General features: G+C 40.9%; 1 protein-coding gene across 4 annotated transcripts; it reads right to left on the reverse strand.

Moving 5' to 3' along the window:
• Positions 1-203: 203 nt before the first annotated feature.
• rereb (arginine-glutamic acid dipeptide (RE) repeats b) lies at positions 204-11567 on the reverse strand. Of its 4 annotated transcripts, none has more exons than XM_053315937.1 (17): positions 11396-11567; positions 9468-9516; positions 8752-8876; positions 7802-7901; positions 7606-7704; positions 7051-7131; positions 6780-6933; positions 6549-6635; positions 6179-6372; positions 5768-5926; positions 5127-5237; positions 3783-4888; positions 2902-3106; positions 2105-2804; positions 1875-2015; positions 1598-1772; positions 204-1244 (listed from the first exon to the last, which is right to left on the reverse strand). In XM_053315937.1, the coding sequence occupies exons 1-17, from the start codon at positions 11419-11421 to the stop codon at positions 1211-1213; spliced, it is 3546 nt and encodes a 1181-aa protein (XP_053171912.1). In that variant the 5' UTR covers positions 11422-11567; the 3' UTR covers positions 204-1210. The 4 variants fall into 4 exon arrangements, with proteins under 4 accessions (XP_053171912.1, XP_053171911.1, XP_053171910.1 ...); XM_053315936.1 differs by having other exon boundaries at positions 5768-5929; XM_053315935.1 differs by having other exon boundaries at positions 6179-6387.
• Positions 11568-12681: the final 1114 nt, after the last annotated feature.

Consider the following 12681-nt stretch of genomic DNA (forward strand, 5'->3'; position numbering starts at 1 on the left):
CTCCTGCCACACAAGACTGGGTATATGTGATTTTCCACAAACAATGGATTTTGTGCTATGGAAGTCAATGAACACATCACTCTACTCACTGTGTAAGTTGATGGGTGCAGCACCAGCAGGAACTCCACTGTTATTTTCCCACAGTGTAGACCCCAGGTTGTGTTTCCTTTCCGCACGTAATAACATAAGCAGTGCAAAGAAAATAAGGTGTCCTTGCAGAAATATTTATTGAAATAAATATGCAATGGATACACTTTCATATTATGTCACATAAATATTGAATTTCGAGGCAGTTTTTAAAATTCAGTTAAGATTTAGTTTCTCTCCAATTCTGTTATTCTCATCTAAAAAGATGCAAATACATTGTTCTGATAAAAGTTTCTATCTGTACCAACAGATCACGTTCCAATTAATAATGATCTCACCTTATAATACTATATACTGTTTTCAGCTTATGGTTTACTGCTATCGTGCTAAATCGAGGGTCAGGTGTTCACATCTACTGCTATATCAATAGTACTCATTCTTATAGAATATTGTGAACATGTAATATTTACAGTCTCAAAAATGAGCGAATAAAAGCTTAGGTTATACTGTGAAAAGATATCTTGATATATAAAACTTTAGGATTTAGACAAATATTTAGCAGATTTTAGAGTAAAACCAACCTCTACTATGCTTCCAAAGTCTAAACACGACAATGCAACTTGCTACTCTACTTTGGTGAAAACTGAAGACTGAGTCATGCTAGGTCGTTACAATCATTCAAACACAGATTTTTAAATGTCATTCTGTACAAGGAAATTGTTTAGAAATTATAGGAATATTTAAAGTTAACACCAAAGTCAGTCTGTTTTCATATCCTTTCTAAGAGCTGTGTTTTAGCAAATTTATTCCACCATATATGAAACAGTTTTACAGTTTGTTAGAGAAAATCTGTCGCTTTAAATCTCACATGAACGAGTGAGACTATTCATTATTTTGATAATAAAACTTGTATAAAGTCTCAAGTGATATGAAAATCTCAGACAGACTTTGACAGTCCCATTAAGTGCTGAACAAGGAATGCACATAAAGATACACAAAGATTTTTCTAAAATATATTAAAACAAAAAAATTGACACACAAATATTCTCTTACAGTCCCAGGGGGGTACACAGTTTTCTACTGGGTATGAGTATAAGGTTTCAGGAAATGCACCACTTGTGACTCACGATGGCTTGTCACCTTCTTTCTTCAGACGGCTGCAGAAAACAGAAACAAATGTTAGTGAACACTGTGCAGCTGGCTGAGTACCACATTTTACACATGTTTCAATAATGTTATACTTTCATCACTATTATAGTAAATATGACAGAAAGTAAGAAGTCCCAATCACTTAAAAATTAGACATTTCTTTTTTATTGTTTATTTTTTACTTGTGCAGTCGATACATAGTATCAGCTCTTGGTGCAACTATGATTACAGTTTGTCCAGTGATCTGTTGTCCCCTTTAAATATATATTTTAACTAAATTACTCAAGTTCTTTAAGACCTCAGTTTAGCTCTGCTAAGATATATCCTAAAACCAAACTTTTCCAACACTGAAAGACCTCACCTGTAATAATCTTCCTGACTGGGTAAAGGGCCTCCATGCAGGTGATGCCCATGCAGCCACTGCTGCTCCATCGCCATCCTCTGCAGCTCTGCAGATTGTGCATGCATGGCCTGGAGCTGGTGCGCAGCAGACATCTGAGGAATAGGACCCTGCAGCTCTCGTGGATATGCAGCTCCTATAGAGAGAACAAGTATAAAAAATATCAGATTGGACGAGATGGACTCAGAATGCAGTCGAGTCACAGGCTGTGTGTACCTCTGAAATTAACATTACGTACCAAACAAAGGGTGGCGCAGCATCTCATGATCATGAGGAAGATCACTGAGTAAAGGGTTGGGGATAGGGCCACCAGGGAAGGGGAACCGGGCCAAACGTGGTCCTGGAGCCATGGGATCCACTAGAGGATGAGGGCTCGAACCTGTATGAAGAAACAGAGAAAAACAGTAAATATGAACTGCATCTCTCCCGACTTCTCAAAGTCCATGATGTTGAAATGTCCAGCCTCACCTTGACCGAGGGGATCCTGTTGGTGCAGGTGAAGGTGAGAGTGAATGTGAGAGTGCTGGTGATGATGTGGCGTCACGTTGAGCATCTGCAGCCTGGTCGCGGGGTCTGCCACGGAGGCCATCCTCTCTGCGTGAAGCCTCTCTGCAGTTAGTCGCTCAGCGTAACTCAGCTCCGGGCGCAGCTGAGGCCCCGCTAGCACCATCCTCTCCCGCTCCAGATGGTTCAGCCCAGGGTGGAATTGTGCGAAGGGGTGTGGAGGCCCGGGTATGTGGGGAAGAGCCAGCGCTCCGTGTCTGGCAAAATGCTCCATGGGGTTGGCAGAGGGGTGTAAGGTTTCCAGATCTGGGGGTTTGACCTCGTAACCGGGCTTCATCCTCTCGCGGAGTTCCCTCTCTCGGAGGTTCCTCAGCTCACGCTCTCTGAGGCTGGGCTCTGCGCTGTACAGGCCTGGCATGTGGTAGGCCAGCAGCGGGTCCCCGGGGCTCAGTGACACGTAGAAAGGGTGGTTGCGGTTTGTGGGAGACATGACATGGGGGCGGGCGTATTCACTCAGGGTGCGAAGGGCTGGTGTATCAGGGCCAATGTAGGGAGGCACAGCAGCTACAGTAGTGGGTGGCTGCTCAAAGGAAGGGCGTCCGTGGGCTTGAACCGTCATCTGAACTTCACTCATACGACTGTCATGGGAGGAGCTGGAGGCTCTCTGTAAGCAAAGACAGTGTGTGAGATAACTCAAACATGTTCTATTTAACAGAGAAGATGCTAAAAAAAAACAGGAATTAAATGAATGTTAAGCTCACAGCGTTTCTGTCAGCCTCTCTTTCTCGCTCTCTTTCTCTGTCCTTCTCCCGTTCACGTTCTTGTCGAGCACTGAGCTCGGCCTCTCTCCTGGATTTCTCCACGGCCTCCTCCCTCTTCTTGGCCAGCTTGGAGGATGAAAGCGGTGTGAAGAACAGGTCTGTTCTGGCACACGAGTTGTAGCCACGATCCAAGTGTTTGATAAACCTGAAAGTAAGTGCTTTTATTAGTATGACTAATCAATTTCATTCACACAAATCTCAACATGATTCATTCAAAAGCTGCAGTGCTTTTGCCACTACACGAGATGCTCATTGACTGAACACTGCCCAAGACTAATGGGTGTTAATCTTTATCTATTTATCTTTTATTTACATTTTGAGGAACATGAAGCCACTTAAACTGAGTTTTGTAATTTTGGTCAGTTATTAAATGAAATTTCAGGCATCGACTTTGCTGCTGACATTTGCATACTAATTCAATCTTGAAGAACCAGCTTTACAACATACTTCATGGAACCATACCAGCAATCAGACAGGTTTTCAAACACACACACACACACACACACACACACACACACACACACACACACACGTAAGTCCCTTGTGGTGTATTTACATAGACTTCCATTAATTACCTGGGGACTTACCCTAACTTTACACAACTTTTGTATGCAACTGCCAAACTTTTCCCCAATCAACTGGTCTTCAGTCTAGTTTGTGGCCCTGAAAGTGACTTAAGTCAAACCCCTTTTAGCAATTTGTTTTCAAACACAGTGGTATATCTGCTTTCACAACAGTACATATGAATGCCAAAACCTTCCCATTTTCACAAGAGGAACAAAATGTTTCCACAAGATCACATCCGTGAGACTGAGACATACCGTGCCGACTGACTGGCATGGCTTGCTATGTTGCTGATGGTGGGCTCTGGCGAGGGACTGCGTGGTGGAGATGGTGGGCTTTCAGCTACTTCCTCCTCATCCAGCGGCTCTTCTTTAATCTGAATTTGTGATCCTCCTGCAGTAGTGGTCGTTGACGGCCTCAGTGGAAGAGGCGGAAAAGATGACTGGAGGCTGGGGACGGGGCAGACAGTGGATGATGTTACAGAGGTGAGGGGGTGTGAGGCTGCACCAGATGGATTAGAAGAACTTGAGTTCTTTCCAGGGTGGGTCTGCGCATGAAAGATCACTGGAAGTTGGGTGGGAAGTGACTGCATTGGTAAAGGCTGTGGCATCATCTGAAGAGGGGGAGGGGGAGCACCTGGAGGATGCTGGTTGGGCAGTGAATTGAGGGGCTTCAGAGCAGGTGGAGGAGGGAGATTGGAGGGCATCTGGGGGAAAGGTGTAGCAGCCTGGTGTGGCAATTGTTTGTGTGAAGGTGGAATTGGAGTAGTGGGAGGAGGCTTGATTTGTGGGCCAGAGAGAGGAGGCTGGGGGAGCTGCGACTCCCTAAAGAAGGGTGGGGGTCGCTGGGGCGCCTGAGGCTGTGAAGCCACAGAGCTAAGAGCAGGCGGGACCTGAAATGCCAGTGGGTCCTGACCCAATGCTGATGGTGGACCCAAGACAGAGTGGGAGGTGGGCTGTGGTCGGCTGTTTGGGCCCACTACGGCAGCTGACTGACCAGCGGCTGACTGAGGGGCGTCTGGAGAGGGAGGAGGGGGGCTCTGAGCAGGGTCAGCAGAGGGGGTGCTTTGCTGTGGCTGGGGAGTGACAGGAGGGCCCTGAGACGGGAGGGTCTGCGCGACCGGTGTGTCAGGCAGGACAGCAGCCGGGGGGACCGGCTCTGACGGGACACCGTTGGGCTGAGCAGAAGAGTCGGAGTCGCTCTCGTTGCCCTGTTGAGGGCTGGGAATGCTGGGAGAGGAGCTGCGGTTGTCCTGATCGATGTCTTTGGTGTCACTGCTGCCATCATCCTGAGCACTGCGGCTTTCTGAAGAGCTTTCCTCCTCGACCTCGGCCTCTACCTCTGACCGGGAGCCCTGAGGATCCTGGAGGAGGACACAAAACTGGATCATGTTCATTTGCATCTTTCTGTACAGACATGTTATTATGTAAAATGAGCTACCAAGAAGCAACTCTTTACACTTTGAAACTAACTGCAGATTTTCCTCTGAGATTTAAAGACTGATAGATGACATCTTACACGTTTTAATGCAACAGAACAAAAGTTGTTCATTTGGTATTTGACATTATAATGCACACAGTGTTTTGTTGCTGCTTTCTCACCTGTGTCTTCGGCCTTTTAGGTGTAACTTTTTCAGGCTCATCCGGCTCCTGAGCAGGATTCTCTCTCACACGCTTTGTTGTCTTTGGTGATGCAACCTCGTCTTTAATCTTCTGTTGACACAGCAAAATATTTACAGTCGTATCAGTCACACAAAGGTGATGATGATTTATTGACAAACCCAAAGAGTTATATCCAACATGCTAATAACATGCTGTGTAAGATATGTCCTCATGTGACACATTGTGCATGATATAAAGTCAGGTAGATTCACAAATAATATACACAATGTAGGTAAAGATACATTTGCATTTCTTTGTCATTTGTCACAAAGTTTCTTTCTTTATTTCTTAAAATACATCTGCAACTTTATTGACTGGCAGTCTGGTAACCATCCAAGCCATTGTTTAATTGAAATGACTCCAGCCCATAAAATGGTATTCACACCAGAAAACTGTACGTCCTGTAATTAATAGTGGAGCTGTTATGAAACTCTTGAGATCAGTTCTGTTGTCTTTTTTTCTGCTACAATGTCAACATATTTTATTTGGCATCATCATTGCCAATATCAAACTAACTTTATGTCATTAAGGTACAGGACGATGTGTAGATTATGTTTATATGTTTTAATGTGTATACAAACCTTGTTTGTCTTCTTTGTGGACTCATTCTTGCTGTCTGTAGAAGATGTTCTCAAAGAATGAGAAACTGCTCCACTTGGGGAGGTCTGGCTGCTGGACTGCTGATCCTCACTGGTGGGGGAGCCTGTGAGCCTCCTGTGGCCGCTTCTTAAAGATGACAGCTGCTTTAAAAACAGTCACAAGTATATATGTTAAAATGCAGGCAAGAAAGACAAATGTCTCTTTGTTTTTAATTTCAACTTTCATATTTGTTTTGTGTTAAATTCAATACGACAGTAAAATTGATTATCAAAATGTTGATTTGACTACAAAATGAGATTTTTGCATAACCATCTCCATGCAAATGTTCATTACTAGCAGTTAAGATAGCTGATGTGTCTCATTCCAGAAAAGAGGTGACACCTCGGGCTTACCGGTGCTCTGCTTCGTCGTGTCCTCATGCCATGCTTGCTGTTCACCTCTTCTTCCTCTTTAACAGGTTTAAACATGAATGGAGCGCCAGCAGACTTCTGAGATGGTGGCAGACAGCCGTGTTTGTTTTCATATGTGCGGCAGGACGTGCACAGCAAGGGGTTATCTCTTCCTCCTTGGTGCCAATCCTTAGAACCTGTTGGAGAAACAGCTTTAGGTAGTTGGGTTATGGTTAGGATTAGGTTGTCACACCTCTTTTAAAGTCCTTTCTGAATTCAACACTTATCTTAGCTCTAAACACTTTAAGAAATCTATGAATGATTATTGTTAAATAAAATACTGAACTCTTCCCAAACTGAAAATAAAACTCACTTGTTGCACCACAGTGGCTGCAGCTCTTGACTTCCTGCTCACTGTCCTCACTATCAAGATCATCCTCACTTGCAGAACTTGCATCCACTGCAAAGATACAAAGATCAGCTTAGACAAACACCAATTTCAATGACTAACACACTCATGGCTGCACAACTGTGAACAAAATTCACTTTCATGAATGGGGGGAGGAGGGGACAGACACATCTGAGGAATAAAAGTAGTCCCTACCTGAATAATTTCGAGTCGGGGTGTTGACAGGAGCTGCTGCAGAGCGAGTCTTTGCCTTACGAGAGGATGGCTGTCGGCGTTGCTGTCGATAAGCTCTTGTTCCTGCAGCCTCAGGAGTTTTCTTCCAGTGGTAATAGAAAGTGATCAGCTCTCCCTAAAGATAAGAACACAGATTTTTAGTAAGTCATGCTTTTTGTGGAAATGACGCCAACATTTAATTCCTGCGTGCATGAAACATTCTTTTGTAAGCAAAAACGAAGTGTTTAATTACAGTCTTTTTGCTGGGAAGAAAGTCTTTCCGGATCCTGAAGAAATTCTTTCCGTACTGTCTGAGGCCTTTGATGAAGCGTTTCTGTGGGAAAAAAGGAGATCGGGGTGGATAAAATCTAATGATGATATGTTGGGAAACAAAAGAACAATTAATGCTATGATTCACAGTAGCTTTTATTAAGGATAGATCTGAAGTTATCACTATAGCTGAAATACTCTTCAACCATCTTCTGTTTAAAACTGATGTAGTAGTTACATAGCACAGCTTTAGAATTACAGTGTACACAAAGTGAGGGATTTGACTACTGAGCAGTGGAGAGGTCATGAAACAACATAAGTTCTGATCACTGAAAACAGCTACTGAATGGATCTTGTAGTGAGATTAGTTTGTGAACTGTTATTTCCAAGGTCAAGAGTGAACTTTCAAGCTCATATCTAAAATCCTTAAACAGCCTTAAAGCAGACTCATCTTCAAGGATTTCATACGCCTGCACACAAACTAAGAAACGATCAGCACTGACCTTCAGCGCTGTGTTACTAGCTAAAGACGCCTCACCACATCATCCTCCGACCAGCATTTCTCAATAAGCTTCGGCAGAGGCTTCTTAACCAGACGCTGGAGAGCCTTTGCTGCATCATAATGACTCGCGTGCAGCTAGAATTGAGAAAAAAGAAAAAAAAGCAGTTTGTAAATTTGCAATGCAATAGTTAATATTCTTTGATTGAAATAGATAATGTTGAGTGTAATTCACCATGTTGAGTGCGTTGAGTGTGGTATCATCACGGGACGCCGCCAAACATCCATCCTCTGTGGATCCACCGTCACACATCCCTGCAAACGCTGCCATGCTCCTTGAAAAATAGACAAAACAGATTTCTGATGTTATTCAAGATCAGTATTAAAACTGCATTTTTACATATTTAATGTTTAATTTTCTGTGTGATTCATATTCCCTGAATTAAAATCAGATTGAGGGAATAAGTTAAATGGAGAAAGTGGACAATAACCAGGTTGAATAGAATTTAAATTTGACACTTGTCTCACTGGAGCCATTTACTCAGCAGTATTTAACAAACACAAAAGCTGATAAAAGAACAATGTGTGTGAAGCCCTGAACAAATACATCCGCCACCACACAAGCAACATGAGGGATAGTTTGACAGTTAAGGATGAAGTAAATCCAGTGTGGTTGAACATTTCTCTCACCACTTCTTTCTTGCTTTAATTCACCTTAATCTTTAGTCATTTCAATTTAGTCTGGTGCAAGAAGCACAAACAGAAGAACACTCACGAGACATGAATTACACTTACATTGATTTAAATGTATTACAAACAGCTCAAAAGGAAGCTTAATCACACTGGCATTCACATATCCAGACTAAGCCTTGTTTTGTTTTGCATGCACTTCCCCATTGTGATAACATTTTGACTCTAGTTATGTCAGAGCAGAGGTACTGGTTTTTGTTCTTAATATCTAATAGTTTCGTTATATACCAACATAGGGTTTGTTTAGTAGCAACAAGTAATCTCGTCACAGTTGTAGAAATGCTATAAACACAAACATCCAGGTTATATAGTAAGAGCAATATTTAGTGAAAATGTTGTCACCTTTTGAAAGAAAAATGCCAGCCTTTATATTTGACTTAAGACTGTCAAAGTTCATGTTCTGCACTGACCCAAGTGCAGGTAATAATCACTGACCTGGCGGCTCTGAGGTACATGAGAAGGTCGCAGTCATTGACCCCGGGTGTCCACATCAGATCCTCACTCTCTGTCTGAATCTGTAAAGCAGGCGTGGGCCGCGGCTGCAACTCCGGGAGCTTTGCCTGCAGAAAAGCCAAAGAAGAGACAAAATCTAGTGAAGAGATAACGTAAGAAGACAACACACTGTGTGCCCTGCTCAGATTTATTTTTAATAACAGGTGCAATTAGGGTGGCTGTAAACAATAATAATGATATTTCCAAAACCAAAACTAAAAATTATTGCAATTTTACGAATGGTTAAATTTACTACTAATCAACTGTATCAAAACAAGTTTGGTTAATTGAGGATATAAAAATCAAATGGATTTTTCTGGTTTGACTTTATTATCTGAAAAGGAGCTTTACACATGATACATTTAATATATTTTATGACATAAACATTCTAACATCCTTACTGTATGTCGTATTAGCACTAAATCACACTGAACTGACAGATCTAATCAATTTATAATGATTAATAAGCCATTAGAGTCTATACTATTAAGGCAAATTAGCCAAAAGCATAAACTCTCATTATACTTACACAAAATAACAACATGACAATATTCAGAAATATACACAAAGAATGTCTTGGTACAGATGAAACTGTTTCTGTGGACTGTAAACAGGATACAAATTGTTATAAATGATTGTTCAGGTCTTGCAGGGTGTACCTGATGACTTGGTCCCACTCGGATTTCGCCCTGTGTGCTGTTCAGGCTCCTGAAATGAAGAAGATGATCAGCAGCATTACATTTCAGTAGCTCCATTGGCACCAATACATCAGCTGTTAATGACCCTATAATTAACGCTGTACAGCTCATGATTATTTTCATTATTGAATAATCTGGCCATTAGTTACTTGATTAATCAATTAGTTGTTTGGTCTGTAAAAGATGAGATACTTTGTTGTCACTGTACAATACAATGAAATGTCACTTGGGCCAAATTTTTAGATGCCTAATTAAGAAAAGAAAAATATTTTAAATATATAAACACAATATAGTATGGAGAGAATGAATGAGAATATAAAATAGATACAAACAAAATATATACACAGAATATATAAATTAAAATGTTGAGTACTAGGAGCATTGCATATATAACAGATGATCACACTATATTGCACAGAAAGGATTATAGTTTAGGGACGGCATGAAATAAATAATGGAACAGTCACGGTGGTTGATAAATCATCCCATTACTGAACTTCAGGAAAGGTAAGACGTCTAATAAACCGTCACAGTGGTTGAGATACGATGCAGTCAGTGCTAGTACGAACTGTTGCACAAGATCAACACGTATAGGTTTTTAAATATGTGTCATGTAGCTGAGGTCCAAATATGGATCACTGTTTACAAAAACCCAAAGTGACATCCTAAATGGCCTTGTTTAGTGTACTGTATGTACCAGCGCTAAAACACACTGAGCTGACAGATCTGATCAATTTATAATGATTAATAAGCCATTAGACTCTATACTATTAAGGTAAACGTGCCAAGAGCATACACTGCTTTACTTTACAAAAACCGTCCTCTAAAGTTTGAGGTTTTCAAAGATATTTCTTCATCCAAAATAGGTTTAACTTTTAGACATGAAAATATAACAATGAATTAATAGTGATGAGGCCCAGATGTCAGAAAATTGTGAAACATGTGGATCACTATTTCCAAAAGCCCAAGGTGAGTGTTTTGTTTAGTGTTTAATGTCATAGAGAACTAAAAAGCAGAACATATTTACATTTGAGAGGCCGGAAATAGAGAATTTGGACATTTTATCTTCTAAACTGACTCCGAACAATTAATCGATTATCAAATGAGTCCATGAATGCGCTAATCGTTGCACCTCCGGTACAGTATGTCCACAGAGGTGTGATCAATATGTGTTAAGTTCAGCTGTAGTCAGAGTCTCTTCCCTCCCTCTGAGCACTGATTTCAGCAGCAGAAAAACATCCCGCCCCTCCATCTATGGGAACCAATCTCAGCTGCGACCTGCGACGTTTCCTTATATTACATGAATGAAATCCGACGCTAGCCACCGCAAAAGACTGTCAATCAATCATACATGAGCTGCTAATTTTTTTTTACGGTCACCATTACGAGAACAGTGTGTGCTACTTAGGAGATCCTCGCAGGTTTGACAGTCACACAGTTAAAAGTACAGTATGTGATCGATAATAAATATCGATGTTAGCATGCACCGCACACACACATACACACACACACACAGATAAATAGAGAGGGAGCCATGTAAATATTCACGTCAAGCCCGAAGGAATTAACAGCCGACCCACTTAAGAGGTTTGCGGGCGATACATAATATTAAAGCACATTATTAAAATGTTAAAGCCGTGTAGCTAACACGGCTAGCTGCTAACGACATTAAGGCTATGTGTTATTGGGGCTAGCTTGTTAGCCAGACGCCAACTTCGTGACCACTGACACTCCGACTATTTCACACAAAACGCCTCGCAAAGTAGCGCCACGAAAGATTAAAAAATAAAACACACCGCTAAAAAACAACAACCATGCACACACATATTTAATGCACAACAACAATCCCGATTAAAAAAATGCAGACGGTGAGTTAATAATCAAGTTACCTCCGAGGACTGAACAGGTCGTCCATGTCGAGGGATGTTTGGATGTGGCTTGTTGACACTCCGCAGCGCAGTGGGCGACACACACACACACACACATACACACACACACTCACGTATACACACACATATACACACTCACTGTGCGGAGCCCCTATTACATGGCTATTCAAAATGGAGGCGGTGTAGTGGAGGGAGTCGGTCTATTTTTTTTCTTTCCCCAGTGCAATGACCTCAGCAGCCACAGCTAAGCCTTCAAAGTTGTCTGGGTGTACATAACTGAGCATGTGCCGCGGATCAGCAGCAGCTGCAGCAGCAGGCGGCGGGTCTGCCCATCATCATCATCATCATCACCCTCATCATCATCACCCTCATCATCAGCTGCTGCAGCTGCTGTAAACAGGCGTCCATGAATCAAACAACACATCACACTAAACGTGATTATGTAAGCAAGTTATTTTAACCTACCGCCGACACAGACTGCCCTGCTGACAATGAGCATAGAAAAGTATGTTTATTTTCTATTTACAGATATAATTTTAATATTCAAATAGAAACATCACAAATGAAAATTGGAAGAAAAATTAAGTCTTCCTTATCAAGCTTTAAATTAAAAAATCTCAGCTACGTGAAACGCAACTATGGCACTATGATTTTATAACATAATAACGATAATGTAATAATGTATTAGCCTATTATCATTATTATTGTTGTTTTTATTATTATTACAATATAATAATATACAGGCTAATAAATAATAATAATAATAATAATAATAATATCATCATCATCCAAGTTACCTTGGAAAAAAGACGTTGAGTTTCACAATGAATGAAAACATGTTGAAAGAAAAATGTATTTGCCTTCATTATTATTATTATTATTATCATCATTATTATTATTATGGTAAGAGCCCCACCGATACTGGATTTTTGGGGTCAGATACCGAAATAGTTATTAGAGTGTAATACAATTCATATATATTAAAATTTATATATATTTAAATTAATATATAATTCAACAACTATAAATGTTATATATGTATACACAATAGGCCAATATCTGTGATAATATCAGTCGACTAATTTATTATTAGTGATTATTATTACTGTTATCAAGTGGGGTGGTGTACAGACTCTTGACTGGGACTGTATAATTATTAATTCACCTATATAACACCACATTTTCTATTTTTACAACCTTCGAGTCAGGTCATGTAGCCTAAGTATTATAATGTGTGTGATGTTCTCAATTATAACACATTCTAGCAAGTCACCACTCAAAGCATT

Source organism: Scomber japonicus, chromosome 3 (assembly GCF_027409825.1).
Source record: "Scomber japonicus isolate fScoJap1 chromosome 3, fScoJap1.pri, whole genome shotgun sequence".
Classification (NCBI taxonomy): Eukaryota; Metazoa; Chordata; class Actinopteri; order Scombriformes; family Scombridae; genus Scomber; species Scomber japonicus.